Source organism: Phasianus colchicus, chromosome 1 (genome assembly GCF_987193195.1).
Source record: "Phasianus colchicus chromosome 1, bPhaCol1.hap1.1, whole genome shotgun sequence".
In the NCBI taxonomy this organism is placed as follows: domain Eukaryota; kingdom Metazoa; phylum Chordata; class Aves; order Galliformes; family Phasianidae; genus Phasianus; species Phasianus colchicus.
Window position 1 is genome coordinate 188,864,600 of NC_143436.1, and position 18,505 is coordinate 188,883,104.

Genomic DNA, 18,505 nt, shown 5'->3' on the forward strand with positions numbered 1-18,505 from the left:
GTTTAATATGGGAAAAGCATTGCCAGAAAGAACTGAGAACAGTGCTGAACAGATTCATGGGGCTCTACTGATGGAACTCCTCCCCTACGAGGACAGGCTGAGAGAGCTGGGGCTGTTCAGCCTGGAGAGCTGAAGGAGAAGGCTCCAGGGAGACCTGAGAGCAGCCTTTCAGTATCTAAAGGAACTACAGGAACAAAGGGGACAGACACTTTAGCAGGGTCTGTGGTGATAGGACACAAGGGGAAATGGTTTCAAACAAAAGAAAGAGGGAATTAAACTGGATATTAGGAAGAAGTTTTTTACAGTGAGATTGGTGAGGCACTGGCACAGGTTACCCAGAGAGGTGGTGGATGCCCCATCTCTGGAGACAATCAAGGTGAGGCTGGACAGGGCTCCAAGCACCTGATGGAGCTGTAGGTGTTCCTGTTCATCTCAAGGGAGTTGGACTGGATGGCCTCTAAGGGTTCTTTCCAACTGAAACAGTTCTATGAATTCTGTGATGATTTCAGCACAGAAAACAGCAAATGAAGACCTTCTGTAACAAAGCTCAGAATAATTTAATGATATTATTCTTGCTATTCTGATTTAGGTCATTCTGCTTGCTCTAACTTCCCAAGTCTAGTTTCTAAGCAGCATTCCTGTATGCCAGATTCTTCTGAGAATCTGAAGGACACAGTAAATTAAAGAAGTAGGTCACTTTGTGAATCACTCCGGAGAGGTTATTTTTCTATGACAGCTCAGGCACTCTGCACAGCCTCCCTCTTCACAGCACTGCACAAAGGGGTTCATCCCATCCCAAAGCAACAAAACCATTTCCCACACCTACAAAACATAACCCCAAGGTTTTGACACTAATTGTCCTGTGACTGTAAATAAGTATAGTGTCCCAAGATATTACACTTCCACAGTAAAAGGAGCTGAAGCTGTATATATGTCAGCCATACATCATAACAATAATTGTATAATAACTGCTAAAGCAGTTAAGAAAGATTTAAAAATTCAGACTGCTCAGTTCGTTTGCACAGAACACTGAATACAGAGGAGGCCTTTTGGCTTCCAGATATGTGGACTGCAGCTCATGGATGGCACTACTTGCAGCAAGCAAGCAACATGAGGATTTGAATTGTCCTCTCCCTCCACTTCATTCTATATTTGCTACAATTACTTTGAATATTACATAATTGACGTTTGCTAGCTCTGGATGCAATAATAATACACAGTGAACTACTAAAACTGACATCCATAAAGTAAAGTGAGTTTAAAAGTAAGACACACCTTCTATAGAAGAATCTGTGTTGATGTACGCCACTGCCCGTTCCTGGAGGACTCTGGCATTTTCCTGGGGTTGTAAAAGTGTAATTATTGCCTTCATTTAGTGACCTTTACTCAAGAGCGTATTAAGTATACTAGGTGGGCTTTTTTTGTTTGTTTGTTTGTTTTTAATCACATTACCTTTAGAAAACAAGTCAGGATAAGTAGCACAATGTTCTTCACCAAAGGATGGATCAGTGATCTGAGCATACAACATTCACTCTTGCTTCTGGGACTCATTTTTTTTTCTGGAAAGCAACCAACCTCTCATACTGGAGAGAGTCCAAATGGGTCTTGAATATCTCCATAGAAGGAGGCTAAACAAATTATCTGGGCATCCTTTTTCCTAAGCTCTGTCACCCTTACCATAAAGAAGCTCTTCCACATATTTGTATGGAACTTTCTACATCCAAGTTTTAGGCCAGCACTCCTTGTCCTATCACTACACACCACTGAGTAGAGACCGGCCTCATTCATTTGCCTCCCACCTCCTTTTAGATATTTACAAACATTAATCTGACCCCCCCTCAATTTTCTTTTCCCCAGGCTGAACAGACCCAGGTTACTCAGCCTTTCCTCATACAGGAGATGCTCCAGGCTCTTTATCATCTTTGTGGCCCTTCACTGGTCTTCCTCTAGGAGATCTCTGTCCTTTTGGAACTGGGGAGCCCAGAACTGGACACAGTATTCTAAATGTAGCCTCACCACTTTTGCTACTGATATCACATGCCAGTATGTAACTGAATTTTAACAGTGAGAAAGTGGGTATTGCTGTCATTTCTACACTCACTCATTTCTAAAAACAATGAATCAAAGCAGTTTTGAGTCAACTAAGCATCGCTTTCATGATAAGTATTTACACACATACGCTTAATTTTTTTGCAAACCAATAATTATTTTTGGAATTGATATTCTAATCATGAAGTGGTATGTTACTAAATCTTGGCTTTGTAATAGATATTCTAATCAGGTTAGTAATTGATACTTGAATCATTCAATTTATAAGCAACTAATTATTTTTAAATCATGCGAACTACAAATTAGCTTGATAATTGATAACTCGATAATGCATTCACTGTCTTTAAAACAAACACTAGAGAAGATTCTGCAGGAGAATATGAAGGAAGAAGGCAATCTTGTATGTGCATACATGGGTCCATGCATATGTGGAAAAGCATATTTGCAGCATAAATTCCTTCAAGATGTGTTTATGTAACAAAAGGATGTTGCCACACTTGCAGAGTCTTTGTTACAGAGAAGACAGTGAATATAATGGATTAATTTTCCTCAAGATTTAGTAGATGGCAGATCTGGCAGCTGCAGGAAAATGAATGTAAGCTGTGAGGAATGTCTCCAGAGAAACTAAAATCTAATTTTGGTGTCAAAGAGGAGGAATGCACACCACTGAGACAAAGCAGGAAAACAATAACAGAAAAACATTGAGGTTCAGATATGAGTGGTGCTTAGAGGCTTCTAATCTACTACAGCTGCCATGGAGTGAAATAGTGGATGATGGATTACTGGCTGTTACATTATTAAACAAAAAACATTACAGAGCAGCAGTAGTAATATGAGAACAAGCATACAAAGAACTAATCTATTCATTACTTGCTCAAGAGAAATAGATCTTTTAAGTATCATGCTTTCATACACCTCATACTTAAAAGAATTGTTCTTTTTTCTCTTGATAGCATCTAAACGTGCCCAGATACATAGAGAAAGAAACCATAAATAAAAGATTAATATACACTATACTTTTGTTATCACTGGAATTCAGGAGAGGTGAAATTTTAGTACCAACTCCCCCCACTCAGTAAATAATTTTAAAGGTAATTTATATTATGTTTCCTTTGTCTAATATCCCATAAAACAACATTAAGGGGCAGAGTGTCTATTGCAGCTGGAAGCAAAACATCATTTCATGGGAGAAAAGGTTAGTGCAAGTCCAAGGAAAGAGAAATCTCAGCTTTGTTAACATAAGAACGATGCTGTTTTATGTTTCTGGTTTTGTTCTGCAATTTTGTGTTCTACTGATAAATACACTAAATAAAAATATTTAAGTATTTTCTTTTACATATTTTGGAAGCAAAATCCAAGTTCTATAAATACAGCCCCGTAAATAAAATTTTAACAGCAAAAAAATCTGTTAAATGTTCCAGTGCTAATAAACCACGTTATTTACCTCAGCCCATTCTGTGGAACCCAGCAATCCAAACTCCTCTGCATCCCAGCTGGCAAAAATGATAGTTCGCTTAGGTCTCCAACCTGCAGTCACAAAATTAATTTTCAAGTTTAATTTTGCCACAGTTAAATGAATCACTTTTAAAAAAATAGACTTAATTGAAATAGCAGTAAAAAAAAAACAATTCTAGGTTCTTTAGATAAACATATTACTGCAAAGACATTTCTCCTTAATGTAAAATTTTCATTCCATACAACTAAAATAGTAATATTACACTGACGAGAAAGATGAGGGAATAAATTCACCCAACTAAGATGCACTGCTGCATTTGCATCTCTTCAGCGAATTTGTATGTTTCATAATGAAATATACAACCAACTTTCTGTAAAGGTGAAGCTTAAATCAAAACAGCTGCTACTGGGAATATTCATCACAGTCTCTCAAAGCTGTTCTTTTCCATATCCATCACTTTAAGTCCATAATAAGTAAGTTACCTTCCATCTTCACTTTACCAAAGCTTCGAACGACCTCTTGCAGAACAGCTGCACCCGTACTTGGATCAATACCACCAAATACCCAGGAGTCTCTATGACCTCCTAAAATAATGTATCTATCTGCAAACAAGCACACAATATCAATCCTGACTTAAAAATGCATTAGGTTATTTGCATTTCTATTGCTTCCACCGTTATTATTCAACATATTTGTCAGTAACACGGACAGTGGGATTTAGTGGGGGGACTGCAGCACCTCCCCTATAAAGACAGGCAGAGGAAGCTGGGCTTGGTCAGCCTGGAGAAAAGAAGGCTGCGGGGTGACCTCATTGCATCATTTTAATACCTAAAGGGGGCCTACAAACAGGAGGGGAATCAACTCTATGAAAGGGTAGATAACAGCAGGACAAGGGGAAATGGTTTTAAGTTGAGGGAGGGAAGATTTAGGTTGGATGTTAGGGAGAAGTTCTTTACAGAGAGAGTGGTGAGGTGCTGGAACAGGCTGCCCAGAGAGGTTGTGGATGCCCCGTCCCTGGAAGTGTTCAAGGCCAGGTTTGATGGGGCCCTGGGCAGCCTGGGCTGGTATTAAGTGTGGAGGTTGGTGGCCCTGCATGTGGCAGGGGGGTTGGAGATTCATGACCCTTGAAGTCCCTTCCAACCCTGGCCATTCTGTGATTCTGTGATTCAGTGATTCTGTGATAGTGCACCCTCACCAGCTTTGTCAGTAACACGGAGCTGCATGGTGTGGTTGAAACACTGGAGGGGAGGGATGCCATCCAGAGGGATCAGGACAGGCTGGAGAGGTGGACCCATGCAAACCTCATGAAGTTCAACAAGGCCAAGTGCAAGATCCTACATCTGGCTCAGGCAATTCCAAGCCCTGGGGGATGAGTGGATTGAGTACAGCCCCGAGGAGCCAGTGTTCAGAATAGAGAAGCTTGACATGAGCCAACAGTGTGCTCTTACAGCCCAGAAGGAGATCAGTATCCTGTGCTGCATCAAAAGTAGGGTGGCAGCAGGGTGAGAGAGGGTACTGTCCCCCTCTGCTCTGCCCTTGTGAGATCCTGCCTGGAGTACTGCATCTAGGTATGGGGTCTCCAATAAAAGAAACACAAGGATCTCTTAGAGTGGGTCTAGAGGACCATGAAGATGATCAGAGGGCTGGAACATGTCTCCTATGAAGAAAGGCTAAGGCAGCTGGGGTTGTTCAGCCTGGAGAATTGAAGGCTCTGGGGAGAACTTCAGGACCTAAAGGAGGTTTATATGAAGGATGAAGAAAGACTTCTTACAAAAGCATGCAGTGATAGGACAACAAGTTAAGGTTTTAAACTAAAAGAGTTAGATTAGATATCGGGAAGAAAATTTTTATTGAGGGCAGTGAGGCCCTGGTACAGCTGCCCAAAGAGTTATGGATGCCCCTTCCCTGGAGGTGCTCAAGGCCAGGTTGGATGGGCCCTGGGCAGCTTGAGCTGGTGGGGGGCAACCAGCCCATGGCAGGGGATTGGAACGGGGTGGGTTTCACCTCCCCTTCCAATGCAAGCCAATCTATTCTACACACATTTTGAATTAACATTCTTTTATGCATGTCCTGTTACTGGGTCCCAACAATAGGATGTTAAGGTCCTAAATCATAACCAGTTTTCTGCACTTTGCATTCTGTCAAGATTTGCCTGACAAAGCATATTAATTATATAACCAGAATCCCATGGTAAAAGGACAGACATGTAAAGAATTATGTCTATCATTCTAGCATTATAATCCAAGTATATTCTATTAATCCTATCCATTACACCTATTAAAAACGGTGTAGTGGAAGGATGGGACAAGCTATTAAGGATTTCTCAGATTGCAGTACTATCTGGCTATCTTAGAAAGTGACCTTTTCTTGCAACTCAATGACAATTTCACAAAACACCAAATAAAGAAGGAATTAAAATCCTCAGGCACATTATGCTCACCTGGTTCCACAGCTCCTCTGATGATACCAATGACATTGTAAATTCGAGCAACTTTATTGTTTGTATGAACGTGCATTCTGACTTTTCTGAAATGAAAAGCAGTTGGTATAACCATCTCTGAGAAGCTTCTGAGTAAGAAAATTTCTGTTTCTATTCTGCTTTGTGTGTTCAGCACTTATCCATCATGCTGCATCAGCTTCCCATTTCTTATTTCAAGTTAAACTGTTGATGGAAAGAGGCCTATACAGGTCAGCCTCTAAAGTTTCAAAAGGTTACAGAATTTATAGAATTGTTATTTATGGGTGACAATTGGTCAAACGTATGTTAGAGCAGGAAACTGAAAAATCTACACAGTAACTAAAAATGAACCTGAATTTTGACCAAAATGATAACTGCAGATATAAATATTTTTATAAAGAATACACTGTGAATTTTACCAAAACTACATGAATTGTGATAGAAGTTGGAGAAATGGTCATTATAAACAGTTATGCACAAATACATTGAAATCTCTGTTGAAGAAAGCACATCAAAGTGATCAAGATTAGTCAAAGCAAAATAATATATTTAAAAAAAAACCTCGTGAAATTTCATAAAAAGAAAGGAAATTCAGGTTTCAGAAGAACTAAAAATAATGTACTATTCAGCCCCTTTTAACCTATAGAAGACACAAAGAATGAAACAACACTAATTTGGGGTCTGGCAAAACCCCAAGAGCTTCACATCTTTTCAGCAGCAAATCTGCATGGCTGTCAAAATCCAGACCCACTTCCCAAGACAGCTACTGGATCACTGCCCAGAAAGTAACTGGCACCTGTGGCTTGAACATGCTTATAGTTGCACATTTCCATGTGCAAGCGTCTGTCTACCTAGACTCAAAAGTCTCCTTCTGATATAGAATTATTCTGATAGAAAAGTATATGCAGGATTAGTCTCTATTTACAAAACCTACTTCTCCTATCAAGTGGGAAGATATTAAAAAGTGCATTCAAAAGTATTTCCTTTGCATATGTTCACAATGAATCGTGGTAGTTCTTTCCTAACTGTTGGTTTTATTACTCTTGAAGACATTCAAAGCATCTTGATTATGCTTTCTTATTTTTTTCCTATTTTGTTCATTTTCAGATGGTGTTAGAACAGAGAAAGAAAGAATAAAGATAAATGAAGTCTTTACAAAATTATATACTGTCAAAATAATATCTTGTTCTGCAGGAGTTTGAACAGTGATAGCAACACATCATTTTCACACACTGTTCATTGCTACTGGCCAGTCCTCAAAGGGTAAAATTTCATGTAAGCTGGAACTATTTTACATGATGTATTCCCATGTGAAAACAATCTTTAGCTTTTTTAACGCTGTTTATCAGTTATCAGATATCAGGAATGCCATGACAGTCCCTGACAGCCAGTCAAATCATTGACATCCAACCACAATTGTTATAGGGCTTGGTGTGCTCGAAAGTGATTCTTAGTGCTGGAGACCTGACCAGTTTTATTTCTCCATTAAAGATGAAAAAAGGTAATGAGCAAATTACTACTGCTTATCCAACAGTTCCAAGTCCAATTTCTCCCTCTCAAATTAGTAAGACATTGTGCTTCATTGTCTTATATTCTGTTATTTTTACAGATTTTCCACCATGGGAACTACCAGCTTTGGGAAACAGTTGATGGACTCACAAACCATTCCACAGCTCTTCTGTTCAAAGAAACACTGGGAGGCTTCCAGTGGACAATGGAAAGCTATCTAGAAGAGTACTGCTGAATTAGTAGTGCTTCCCTTTTGGACATCTACAAATTGGCTTAACTATTTTCCCCTTGATCGTTAGAAACATGAAGGAAAAAGTAACAGATAGATGGACTGGATATATACTCTTTGCATCTGTCTATCCATTTTCAATGGGGAACACTGAGCAACGCTGTAGTTTTGACCATTTACCTCCAAATTCTAATATTTATCATTGAGTGTTCTCCACTAAGAATGAAGTTAATTTATCCAGGGCAGAGTAGCTGAAACTAGAACTAGATTTGACTTCAAGGTCCCTTTCATTCAAAACCATTCTATGATTGTATGTTGCTATTAGAACACTTGTGGTTGTATTGTTTCACAGTCTTTTTCTTGTGGACATTTTTGCAATTTTTATGAACAGGTGAGTGTTAAAACAGACCTTGTTGAAAAGCTGTCGACAAATCCTGGCCCTACTTTATAAGATACATTCAGAGCTCCCTTCCAGGTGCTGTCTGGAGCTACAGGTCCTCCCATTGCACTGTTAAGTGAAAACCAAGAAAAACAGTTGAGCAGTGGGCTAAAACCAGAAATTCCTTTAATAGCTGCTGCACCTAAACCAAAGTGGGCTTACAAAATTCTTATAAACATCATACCAGAAACAGATTGCTCCAAATCTTTGAAATTTCTGAAGCACATGCTACTACAGAATAACAATAAATACAAGTAACTCTACAGATTACAGCATCTTAGAATAAAAAAATCTCACAGTACCTTTGTGAATACTAAATTGTGGTGAAGAGGATTGACGTATACTCACTGTAATAACACTTCTGCATCATGATATCCAATGGGATGAACTGGGATTTTTGGAATCCCTACACTTTCATTCACTTTGTATCGGAAAGTGTACTCTAAAAAAAAACAGAACAAAATATCCATTGTACAGCATTCTTATCAGCTTTCACCAAACTAAACCAAGATTTCTTTTGATCGATGCAGCCACATAGCACTCACAAGCATACATTAATTCTTACATCATTTCTTACATCATTTCTTAGATACTGCTTCCAGAAAACCAAAACGTAATAAGAGAGTCACAAATCCAATGGTCCTTCTGCACAGTCCCCACAAGAGGTCTAATGAGGATTCTTAAAGAGACTGATTGCATCACATTCAGAGAACATTCAAGCTGAAAACATCTGGACACTGGAAGAATTATGCATATCAGACACATTTCTTTGTTTCTAACCTTGCCTGGGCATCCACTTAAAGTTGGTTGTAGAAAGAGATTATTGGTGCAGATGAATTCCTAATCTGAATGCAGATTTGACTGAAGGCTAGATCTGCTATCCATTTACATTATTGTGTCTCTTCAAAGCTGAATGTGAGATAACCAAGTGTTTGCTTTCTGCCAGCTTCAGAAGACATCCACAGATGCATTTGGGAGTTGGACTCGAAGATCTCTGGAGGTTCCAACAATTCTATGACGCTGTGATTTACCTGTGTTACAGACATTCACTGTCTCTCTGAATCTAGTAAGCCAGGTGCACACAGCCTGCCCTGTTAGGTTTGCTTTTTTTCTATATGGTGGTGTGTGATGCCCCCAGTAGTGATCACACAAGCCAGTGAGCTTTCCAGAAGCACCTTTTTGTTGCCATCCCTTTGGCAGACAGGACTGGTAGGCACCTTAATTCAGGATGCCTATAGAGACAAGACAAGCATATGGAGCCAAGTTTCAAAAGGCTCTAGGCTATTGTTATTTTTATTACAGAAATTTACACTTTATATAGAGAATCTTAAATTGTTTTTCTACTTGGAATTCAGGATGAGAAAGAAAACATACCTCCAAGCAAAGCTATTACTCCTCTTTGATGATGGAATATAATGTAGTTCAAACTTGGCCTCTTGCGAAACATAGAGGTTTAAAAACAGCTGTAAATTGTTACTCATTTTCAACTACTTTGCAGTCTGTAAACCGGAAATCATTCAACTGAGAGTTATAAGGCTGAGAAAATGCAAAGAGACTTTCCAGAAAACGTAACCATCCCCACCTAACTCAAAAGCAACCAGTTGAAATGACCTACAAGCAGAATCTATTGTGCACCAGGAAAATGAATGACTGATAGAAGTCATTCTAAGTAGCTTTTCTCTTTGCATCTGCACCAAAACCAGATGAATTTCTAGAGCTACAGTAACATTCAGTATCATTTTAGAAAGTACTTGATGGTCCAAGGTACAGATGTGTCACTCACCTTTTGCAGGATAACCAGGTGTTAGAGGGTCCCCAGCTCCATTCAGGTTCAGCACATTCCCACGCTGGACTCCTCTGCCTGGAAGGTTCCAGCCATCTGGATAAGGATCTACTCCCGGGGCACAGTAGTCAGCAGGGTCTGAGTAAAGTATGATCCCTATGGCTCCTGCTAAAATGGCATTTTTAACCTGTAAAATGATTTGGCATTAAGAAATATAGGGTTTCTTCAGTGCAATAATAATTTTGAGTGCTGTGATTTATCCCCGTGGGGACATGGTTTTAGAAGATATATATGTGGAAAAGTGAAAATGATCACAAACTCAGCAGAACAAACCACAACAAAAGACATTAAGTTCATTATTTGTGTCACACCTTTAAATCATACCTCAAAGCTGTGAGAGAAAGCACAAGGCATAACACTGAGAGAAAAAAAAAAACCTAACCACTACCCTCCTTTTCCTTCTATTCTGAATTTTACTGGAGTTGATGTCCAGCCAGAGGAGTAGTTACTCAATGTCTGTACATCAGAATCCTTGTTGAATCCTTCTCCAAAATACTGCAGCTCTTTAGATGAAAAGTAGTAAATACCTTGGCTCTACAAACTACTCTGTTCCCCAAAATAATCTCCTGCAAGAACTGCCTAAAGAGTTTGTAGTCATATCGCTCTCAGAAGATTAGTATGCTTAATGATTTTCCTTCTGCTACAAGTTCTTGTAAAGAAGGCAGACATGCTGAATGCATTACCAGGACTCTTCAACATCTTTATCAATGACACAGATTATAGGACTGAGCACACCCTCAGCAAGTTTGCTGATGACACCAAGCTGAGTATTGCAGTTGATATGGCAGAAGGAAGGGATGCCATCCAGAGGGACCTTGATAAACTCAAGAGATGGGTCCATATCAACCTAATGAGGTTCAAGAAAGCGAAGTGCAGAATTTTGCACTTGCGTTGGGGTAACTCCAAGTGGATATACAGAATGGGAGAAGAAATCCTTGAGAGTAGCCTTGCTGAGGACCTAGAGTCCTGGTAGATGGAAAACTTAACATAAGCCAGCAGTGTGCTCTTACAGTCTAGAAGTCCAACAATATCCTGGGCTGCATCAGAAGAGCGTTGGCAGCAGCGCAAGGGAGATAACTGTCCCACTCTACTCTGCCCCCATGAGGTCCCATCTGGAGTACTGCTTCCAGGTCTGGGGGTCTCAACACAGGAGGGATGCAGAGCTGTTGGAGAGCTTCCAGAGGAGGGCCATTAAGATGATCAGGGGACTGAAGCACCTCCCCTACAAAGAGAGGCTGAGGGAACTGGGCTTGCTCAGCCTGGAGAAGAGAAGGCTGTGGGGTGACCTCATTATGGCCTTTCAATATTTAAAGGGAGATTATAAACAGAAGGAAAATAAACATTTTACATGGGTAGATAGTGCTTATGCAAGGGGAAATGGTTTTAAATCAAAGGAGGGGAGATTTAGATTAGATGTCAGAAGGAAGTTTTTCACTGAGATGGAAGTGAGGTGCTGGAACAGGCTGCCCAGAGAGGCTGTGGTTGCTCTATCCCTGGAGGTATTTAAGGCCAGGTTGGATAGGGCCTTGAGCAGCCTGATCTTGTGCTTGATCTAGAAGTTGGCAACCCTGCCTGTGTCAGAGAGGTTGGAACTTGGTGAACCTTGAGGTCCCTTCCAACCAAGCTATTTTATGATTCTATGATTCTGCTCATATATTGCAACTTATGTTTGTCGTTAACTCCTGCAGGTTTTACCATGCAGGTAAGTATTACCATGCAGTATTAGACAAAGCTACCTACAAAAAAAAAAAAAAAAAAAATTAAACACAGCACTTACTTTGTTTCCTCTGAAGATCTTCCCATATCTGGCTATGACAATCTTTCCTGTACAGTTAATTCCCATTTCACGCTCCAGCTTAAAAAAATCTTCAGTGCGGCCATAATTCACATATACCAGATCTGCCTGTACAGAAAAGAACATCAGTTTGCTGGCAATTGGTCATCGAACAAACAAAATACCTCTTCCGTTTTCTTCATGTGTGATATATTTTGCATTTCCATACATGAGTTCCAGCCCCGATAAAAGTAATAGCAAAATATTTCCATCATATCTACAGGAAATCTTGTCTTAGACAGCTGACCTTCCTATATTACCCTGCACTTAAATGCTGCCCAGCAGCCATACAAACCAAGGCTGCAAACGAAGACACAGCCTGCTAACGTAACAAAGTTCTGTGGCCATGGATAGATAATACTATTCCTTGTATACATAGACACTTGCTATTTATAATTTTATTCATATATATATATAAAACAATGCTGCCCCGACTGCTCTAGCCATGAAGAATTATTAGTTCAAGTGACTTTTTAACCTCTGAAGACACATACTCAATCCAAAATGTCTTTCAAAATGATTTCTACAGTTATTTCCATTTAAGACTCATAGAAATCCTTTCCACATGACTAAGTAATGTGGAGTAATCTGAGATGTATCCAACTCTCCATAGAAATAGAAAGTTTCTAGCACTTTCAGAAAGGTTTCTTTTTAATAGACTTCTAACCTTCACACAATATGCGGCCTAGCTGTCTTTTTCTTCGCTTGTAGTAATGGTTAATTAAAATTTCTATAAGAAATATTCTGAAACGTTGAAGAAATCCATTCCACCAAGTGTTTCTCACAACATGATTTCAGTCAACAAATCTCTTACTTTTCTTTCTTACCTCTGGTGTTCCTTGTGCTGAAAAAGCATTATATGGTGGTAATATATCAGTAACATTTTCATATCCCTGAGGAGGTGGTTCAAATGATGAAGTATTGAAAATCTATCAATAAATAACATAAGTCTTTGGTCAAGCAGTGCACCTCAAGGTATAAGTTTGGTTAATGCAAATGATATGCTAATTTCCTTAAACTGTCAACAAAAAGATGGAATGCTAAACATCATGCATAACTTCAAAGAAAAATCAGCTGAGGATACATGGCTGAATTTTTATAACATAATGCTGCTATGAATACAGATCACTTGTCAGAAGATGTTCATCAGTCACTTAAGTAAAAGCAGCTGAAAAATGCCAAGAGGTGATGACAATATAAAGACACCGGGTTCATCCACGCCATCACAGGCATTTCTTGTGATAACTCCCACCTATGTTATTATTCATGTATTCACCTCTCTGAAGTAGTTATGCTCCAGTTAAACATGCAGCCTTTCATCACCATCTATCTGTAACACTCATGTTGTCTCAAGGTTTACCTTTATTCTTTGTTCACCTTGTGAGAGTCTCTCTCAGAGACTGTGTTGAGTTTCTGGAAGGCTTTCTCCCTTCTTTTACCTTTAAGTTCATTCCTTTCTGAGCATATATTCCTCAGTTCCTACCAGTGGTCTCCATTCCTGCCAGTGTGCTATGATGCTTCCCTAGCAGCTCCATCTTCCCTCTTCACTGCTACCTATTAATTTTCCTGGGTGTAAAAAATGAAGAAGGTGACTACATACAGGTGACTACATACGAGTCATTTGTTATTACTTCCAACACCCCAGGAAGGCAGTAAGATCATATTCAGAGCAATTGAAAAGAGGCAGTACTCCATACAGTGAGCAGCACTGCATGGCATACCTCAGCAATGTGTGGAAACAATTGTACAGACATTCAAGCAGACACCGGATTGGCACTTGGAACAGAGAGCTAATAAGGGTACTAACCAATTAAATACTTGGAAAAGAGGTCTAGTACGTTCTCTGAATGTGATACAATCACTTTTGAGCTGAAAACATCTAGACACTGGAAGAATTATGCACACTGGACACGTTTCTTTTTCCTAAACTTGCCTGGGTATCTACTTAAAGCTGTTTGCAGAAAGAGGATATTGGTCTATATGTACCTCTAATATGAACCAGTAATGGTCATTCTTACATATGTTATGGCATACATGTGTTGAGTCCCTGCCTATCTTCATGTCCTTTTTCTTCTGTATGAGGCACTGAGATTTAAGCCACACTATTCTGTTTTGCTGCACAGACTGGAAAACTATTTTTACATTTGAGTTCTCTTTCCACTGGATTTTTAATCAAGCCCAGTGCTGGGATGAGGGAGTGTGAAGACAGAGGAAGACGTTATTTCTTAAAAGAGATCTTACATAAATATAGCTTGATCATTAAAAATATCACCTCATTCCCTTGATCATCAATTACTGAGATGTAGTTTGGCTGTGTTTCACTTGGGTAGGAAAGCAGCACATCATAATGAACAAGTTCTGCTGAATCCAATCCAAATTCCTTCCACTGGCCTTGAATTTGTTTGGCAAGAAGAAAATTCTGCTCACTTCCTGCAAGATGAGGCAACTTGGTAAAGGAGCTGGAATAAAACAAAAGGTCACCAGTAGTAGTTATCAGTTCAATGAATCAAAGAATCACAGAAGCATGATTAAGTTTGGAAAAGGACTCTAAGATGATCAAGTGCAAACAACAGTCTAACCCCACCATGCCCACTAACCACGTCCCTCAGTGCCACATCTACAGTTCTTGAACACCTCCAGGGATGGTGCCTGCACCTTCTCCCCAGACAGCCAGCACAAACCAGGCATTTTCAATGCATCTTAACAGTTCTGCTTTCAGGGACAGTTTCTTGGAGCTGATGTTATCACTTCCCGGCTTTCATGGCTGATGAAATTAATCACCAGACAAGATGAGCAGGGCTTACCGAAGGAATCGCTTGATGCTTTCGGCTTTCATTTCATCCACAAGTTTCTGTCTCACATTCTGAAAGACATCTGAAGAGTTGGGTTTTTTTTCGGTTGGCTTTGTAAACCATCCTGAAACACATTTTGAAAAGTTATTTATGAAAAAGTCATTATTAAAAAGATCCTACTTAGCAAGAGCCCCAGCTCTCACATTTATGGGCCCACGTGGAACTTCAAGTACTGAGCAGTCACATCAAAGTCAAGAGGATGACTGGGGCTTAGAGTGCCCTCTGTCACTGCCTGCTGACTCAAACAGAGGAGTGAAACAGAGAAGCAAAAAAAATGTCACTGACTGAATTGCAAAAAAAAGTGACATCGTTAAAAGAGCATACCTTAAACCTCTGGTAAATATTGTTAATTTTTAAGGCAGACTCATCTCTTGTTAGTTTTTAACTATGGTATAAATTCTGAATCATGTGTGAAGTTTCGTTAATTTATACAGGTATTTAAAAACCTGTGTATGAGCATATTCAAAGCAAAAACCTAGGACATAAAAGCCCCTGTAGCAAAACCACCAGAAATTTGCTGTTTAGGGATCTCCTAAATGAAAGCAACGATTTTTATATTTCATAGCCTTCCTTCATGCTTTAGCCCTTTGCTTCTGTTGCAACAAGTTAAAAAGGACAGATGCAGACATGCAATTTTAGACATAAAATCAAATGTTGCATGTGACTGCAGAAATGAATCTGAAGTTGTAGTGGAGTGCATTGGACATGATGGAAAATTCAGCAGCTCTGCTTCTGGCTGTTAGACAGAACTCCTCCTTGTCTACATTCCTTCAACAGAATAGGAGCATTTCAATAGACCTTCAGAAGGAATAACAAAACAAAAATTAAAGAAAAAAAAAATCCTGGAGGTTTTTCAGTCATGTAAATCTCAGACTCTTCTGTTAAGCTCTCCTCTCTGGACTGCCTGTTGGAGGGAGCTGTCAGCTCACTGTGGCTCCTCTTCTGCTGAAGCGTGACTGCTGCATTCCTCTCCCTCCCCAAAGACACAAATCAGAGAGATGAACACTCGTGGTGCAAGTGAGCGTTATCTGAAGTCCCTGAACAGCAGCCCGAGCTCCTCGTTGGGAAGTTAATCACGACACGGGTCGCATAGAAGTGTCTGTGGAGGACAAAGGCTGCAGGCTGAGTCCCAGAGCTCCGTACTCACCTATGAGAAAGCCCAGCACAAAGCAGCCCAGCAGCGCAGGGCAGCCCAGCCATGTGCAGAGGGTGGCCCGGCTCCTGGCCATACGGAGAGGCAAAGAGGGCAGGCAAGCTGCTGCCTTCCTCCTCCTCCTTTCTCTCCCCCTTCTCTTCCCCCCCCTCAGCACCAGGGCTGCCTCTAGTTTCTGTGATCTTCAGCTCGTGTCCTGCCTAGGAAGCTGCAACCCTGCGATGAGGGTGGGAGGATTTTCTGAGCACAGCAAACCGCCTCACAAGGCAGTCTGCGTATCAGAACGAAGGCTGTGCAGCAAGCAGTGCTTAACTATTATTTTTAAAACTATTTTCTACTAATTATCAGGACTTTCTGCTTTTGAAAGTTCCTGTTTCAAGCTGAACCACAATCCGTGGAAGTGACCACGAGATGAAATGGAGGAAGGGAAAATTGCTTTCTCTTTACTGAGGAAGCACTGAATCGCTCCTCTTTGTAATCTGTGGTTATGTTGGCAAGCAATAAATACTTAGGGTAGTTCAGGCTACGATTTAAATTAGCCAATGGGGACACTTCCAGATGTCACTTTCCAATTTAGACACACTGCCAAAGGATTTCCTACATCCTTTAGCTTTTTAGATTTTGGACTACAAGGTCCTTAGGATCTAGTTTTGACAGTCTAATTCCACCAAATCCATCAGTATTTCGTGGGAAAGGATGCAGCCTCAGCCCAAGGAAAAGCCAAGGCTTTTTGTGGAAACTTACTCTGGCTCTGCATATCCCTCCCTGCCACTGAAGCCAAGGCAGATCTTTCTGGAACTGAGGGCCTGCCCATGAGACAGCTTCTCAGGATGAAGGCAGAAAAGCTTTTCTGGGAACCCAGACATGCACGCTGTTCTTAATGCTTGATCCCAAAGGTCCAAAGGAGATAGATCCTGTGTAAGAAATGGCAGTGCTCCAAGTATCAAGTATCCAAGTGCTTCAAGTGTCTCAGACTGTATCAACAGGAAAATAATCAGAAATAGCTAGAAAGGCTGCTTAGCATCCCAGTCACGGCAGGAAGGGCCTTTTAAGAAAGCCAGAGATGAAAGAAGAGTTGCAAGACTTGGGGATTCTATTCCACTCAAAGCCATGAACTTGAGCATACGGCCACATGGCTGGATGTCTTTGTTCAAACGATAAGCAAGAATGATAAGCAAGTCCAGTTTCCTTATTCTCATTTTTTTCCTGTCATTTCCAGGCTGCTCATAAACCATCACAAATCCTGAACAGCAAGGCCTTTTCACACCATCTCACTTGATGTACACAAACCAGATGGAATTCCACCTACAGAAAATAGAACAAATGAGCATATTGGTGTATTATTGGCATTTATATAGCACCACAGGTGTGGGATTGGCACATAATAGACAGCAAAGTGACAAGGGCTTTTGGGGATTCATGCCTAAATTAGACCTCACATGATGGTAACATCAGTGGAGGAAGAAGGTAAGAATAGTAACAATGAGACAGTAGAAAATGTATTTCTGTATCTTTCTATATCTTCACAATATCAGCTATACAGAGACTGAATCAGGCACGTCGTGTTTGATACAGCAGTAACCAAGTGGCTTCTACAATTTAAGACAAAGTTCTAATACTATTAGTTGTTACCTGTGGCATGTTCTTAGACTCCATGGTTTGGCCACAGGCAGAGTACATTATGTTTCATTTAAATGCAAGCATACCATATTATGAATCTATGCCTCCAATAATCTTGGTGTGCTGTGGAGGCCAGTTCAAGAAGTGGCATTACTACCTAACATTTTTTGCTGGCTCTCCTGGATCATATCTATTATATATAGCATTGAAATGGCTTACTGATATGCTGCAAGAGTATACATTGGCTATTTTATCTACACACTTGGTAGAAAGATGAGAAGAATGACATTTAAAGGCTAAATAAATTCCACTCATGTAACAGAATTTATAGCTCCTGCTATCTTCCCTTCTTGAAGGGGGAACAGGGTGCAGAAACAGATGATTCTCAAAGAGCATGCAGAGGCAGTGGCTTGACCTGTTTTTCAAGAGAAGGCAAAGGGAATGATGCCTCCTGTACCCACTTTCATTTTCCTCGCTGCCTATGATGAAAGATGGGGTTCTCTTTAGTATTTTTTGCTGCTCATTTTCTTATTCCCTTCATCCCTATCATTTTCTATTTCTTTAATTCCCTTACTTTCTCTTCCTTGCTTATACTACCAATTCTAAAGTATGCAGTGTAAGAAATGCAGTCTGTGTCCTGCACATTTGCTACTTCCTGATACATGCTCTTAGTAGCCCACAAGAGACATTACCAAATCACAAAGCCAAAGTTGTACTGGCAGGTCCTGACTATGCTAAAACATCTAAGAATAACTGAAGCCAGAGAAAAATGAGCCTGACATGATGAGAGCTGAAGTACAGCATGCCTGGAATGGAAAATCACATCTGTGAGGAGGTAGAAGCTGCTGCTCCGAACAGAAACGCATATATCTCACTGAGCATCTTATTTAGCAGTCAAGGAATGCTCAACTGCAATTTCAAGTCAACAGATCCCTTCTGACTCTGCCAGTTTCACAGTCATCCCAGAGTTTTCTCTCTCATGGCCTCTGCAATCTGTCTGACTGCTAGATTAAAAGGGCAGCCTTGAGCTGGAGACTGCTATCTTGAACTTCAGAAGTCCCTT

At 40.3% G+C, this 18,505-nt stretch overlaps 1 protein-coding gene across 1 annotated transcript in view; it reads right to left on the reverse strand.

Annotated features, from left to right (window-relative positions):
- The window catches only part of NAALAD2 (N-acetylated alpha-linked acidic dipeptidase 2), a 29,742-nt gene extending 13,658 nt beyond the window's left edge, over positions 1-16,084 (reverse strand). Inside the window, exons 1-12 of the mRNA XM_031612438.2 lie at positions 15,817-16,084; positions 14,622-14,733; positions 14,090-14,276; positions 12,645-12,746; positions 11,761-11,886; positions 9,924-10,110; positions 8,489-8,582; positions 8,111-8,209; positions 5,946-6,031; positions 3,988-4,107; positions 3,494-3,576; positions 1,276-1,339 (exon numbers count right to left, since the gene is read on the reverse strand). Coding sequence (XP_031468298.2) covers positions 1,276-1,339; positions 3,494-3,576; positions 3,988-4,107; positions 5,946-6,031; positions 8,111-8,209; positions 8,489-8,582; positions 9,924-10,110; positions 11,761-11,886; positions 12,645-12,746; positions 14,090-14,276; positions 14,622-14,733; positions 15,817-15,898 — 1,342 coding nt within the window. The 5' untranslated portion in view covers positions 15,899-16,084. The remainder of the gene's footprint in view (positions 1-1,275; positions 1,340-3,493; positions 3,577-3,987; positions 4,108-5,945; positions 6,032-8,110; positions 8,210-8,488; positions 8,583-9,923; positions 10,111-11,760; positions 11,887-12,644; positions 12,747-14,089; positions 14,277-14,621; positions 14,734-15,816) is intronic.
- Positions 16,085-18,505: the final 2,421 nt, after the last annotated feature.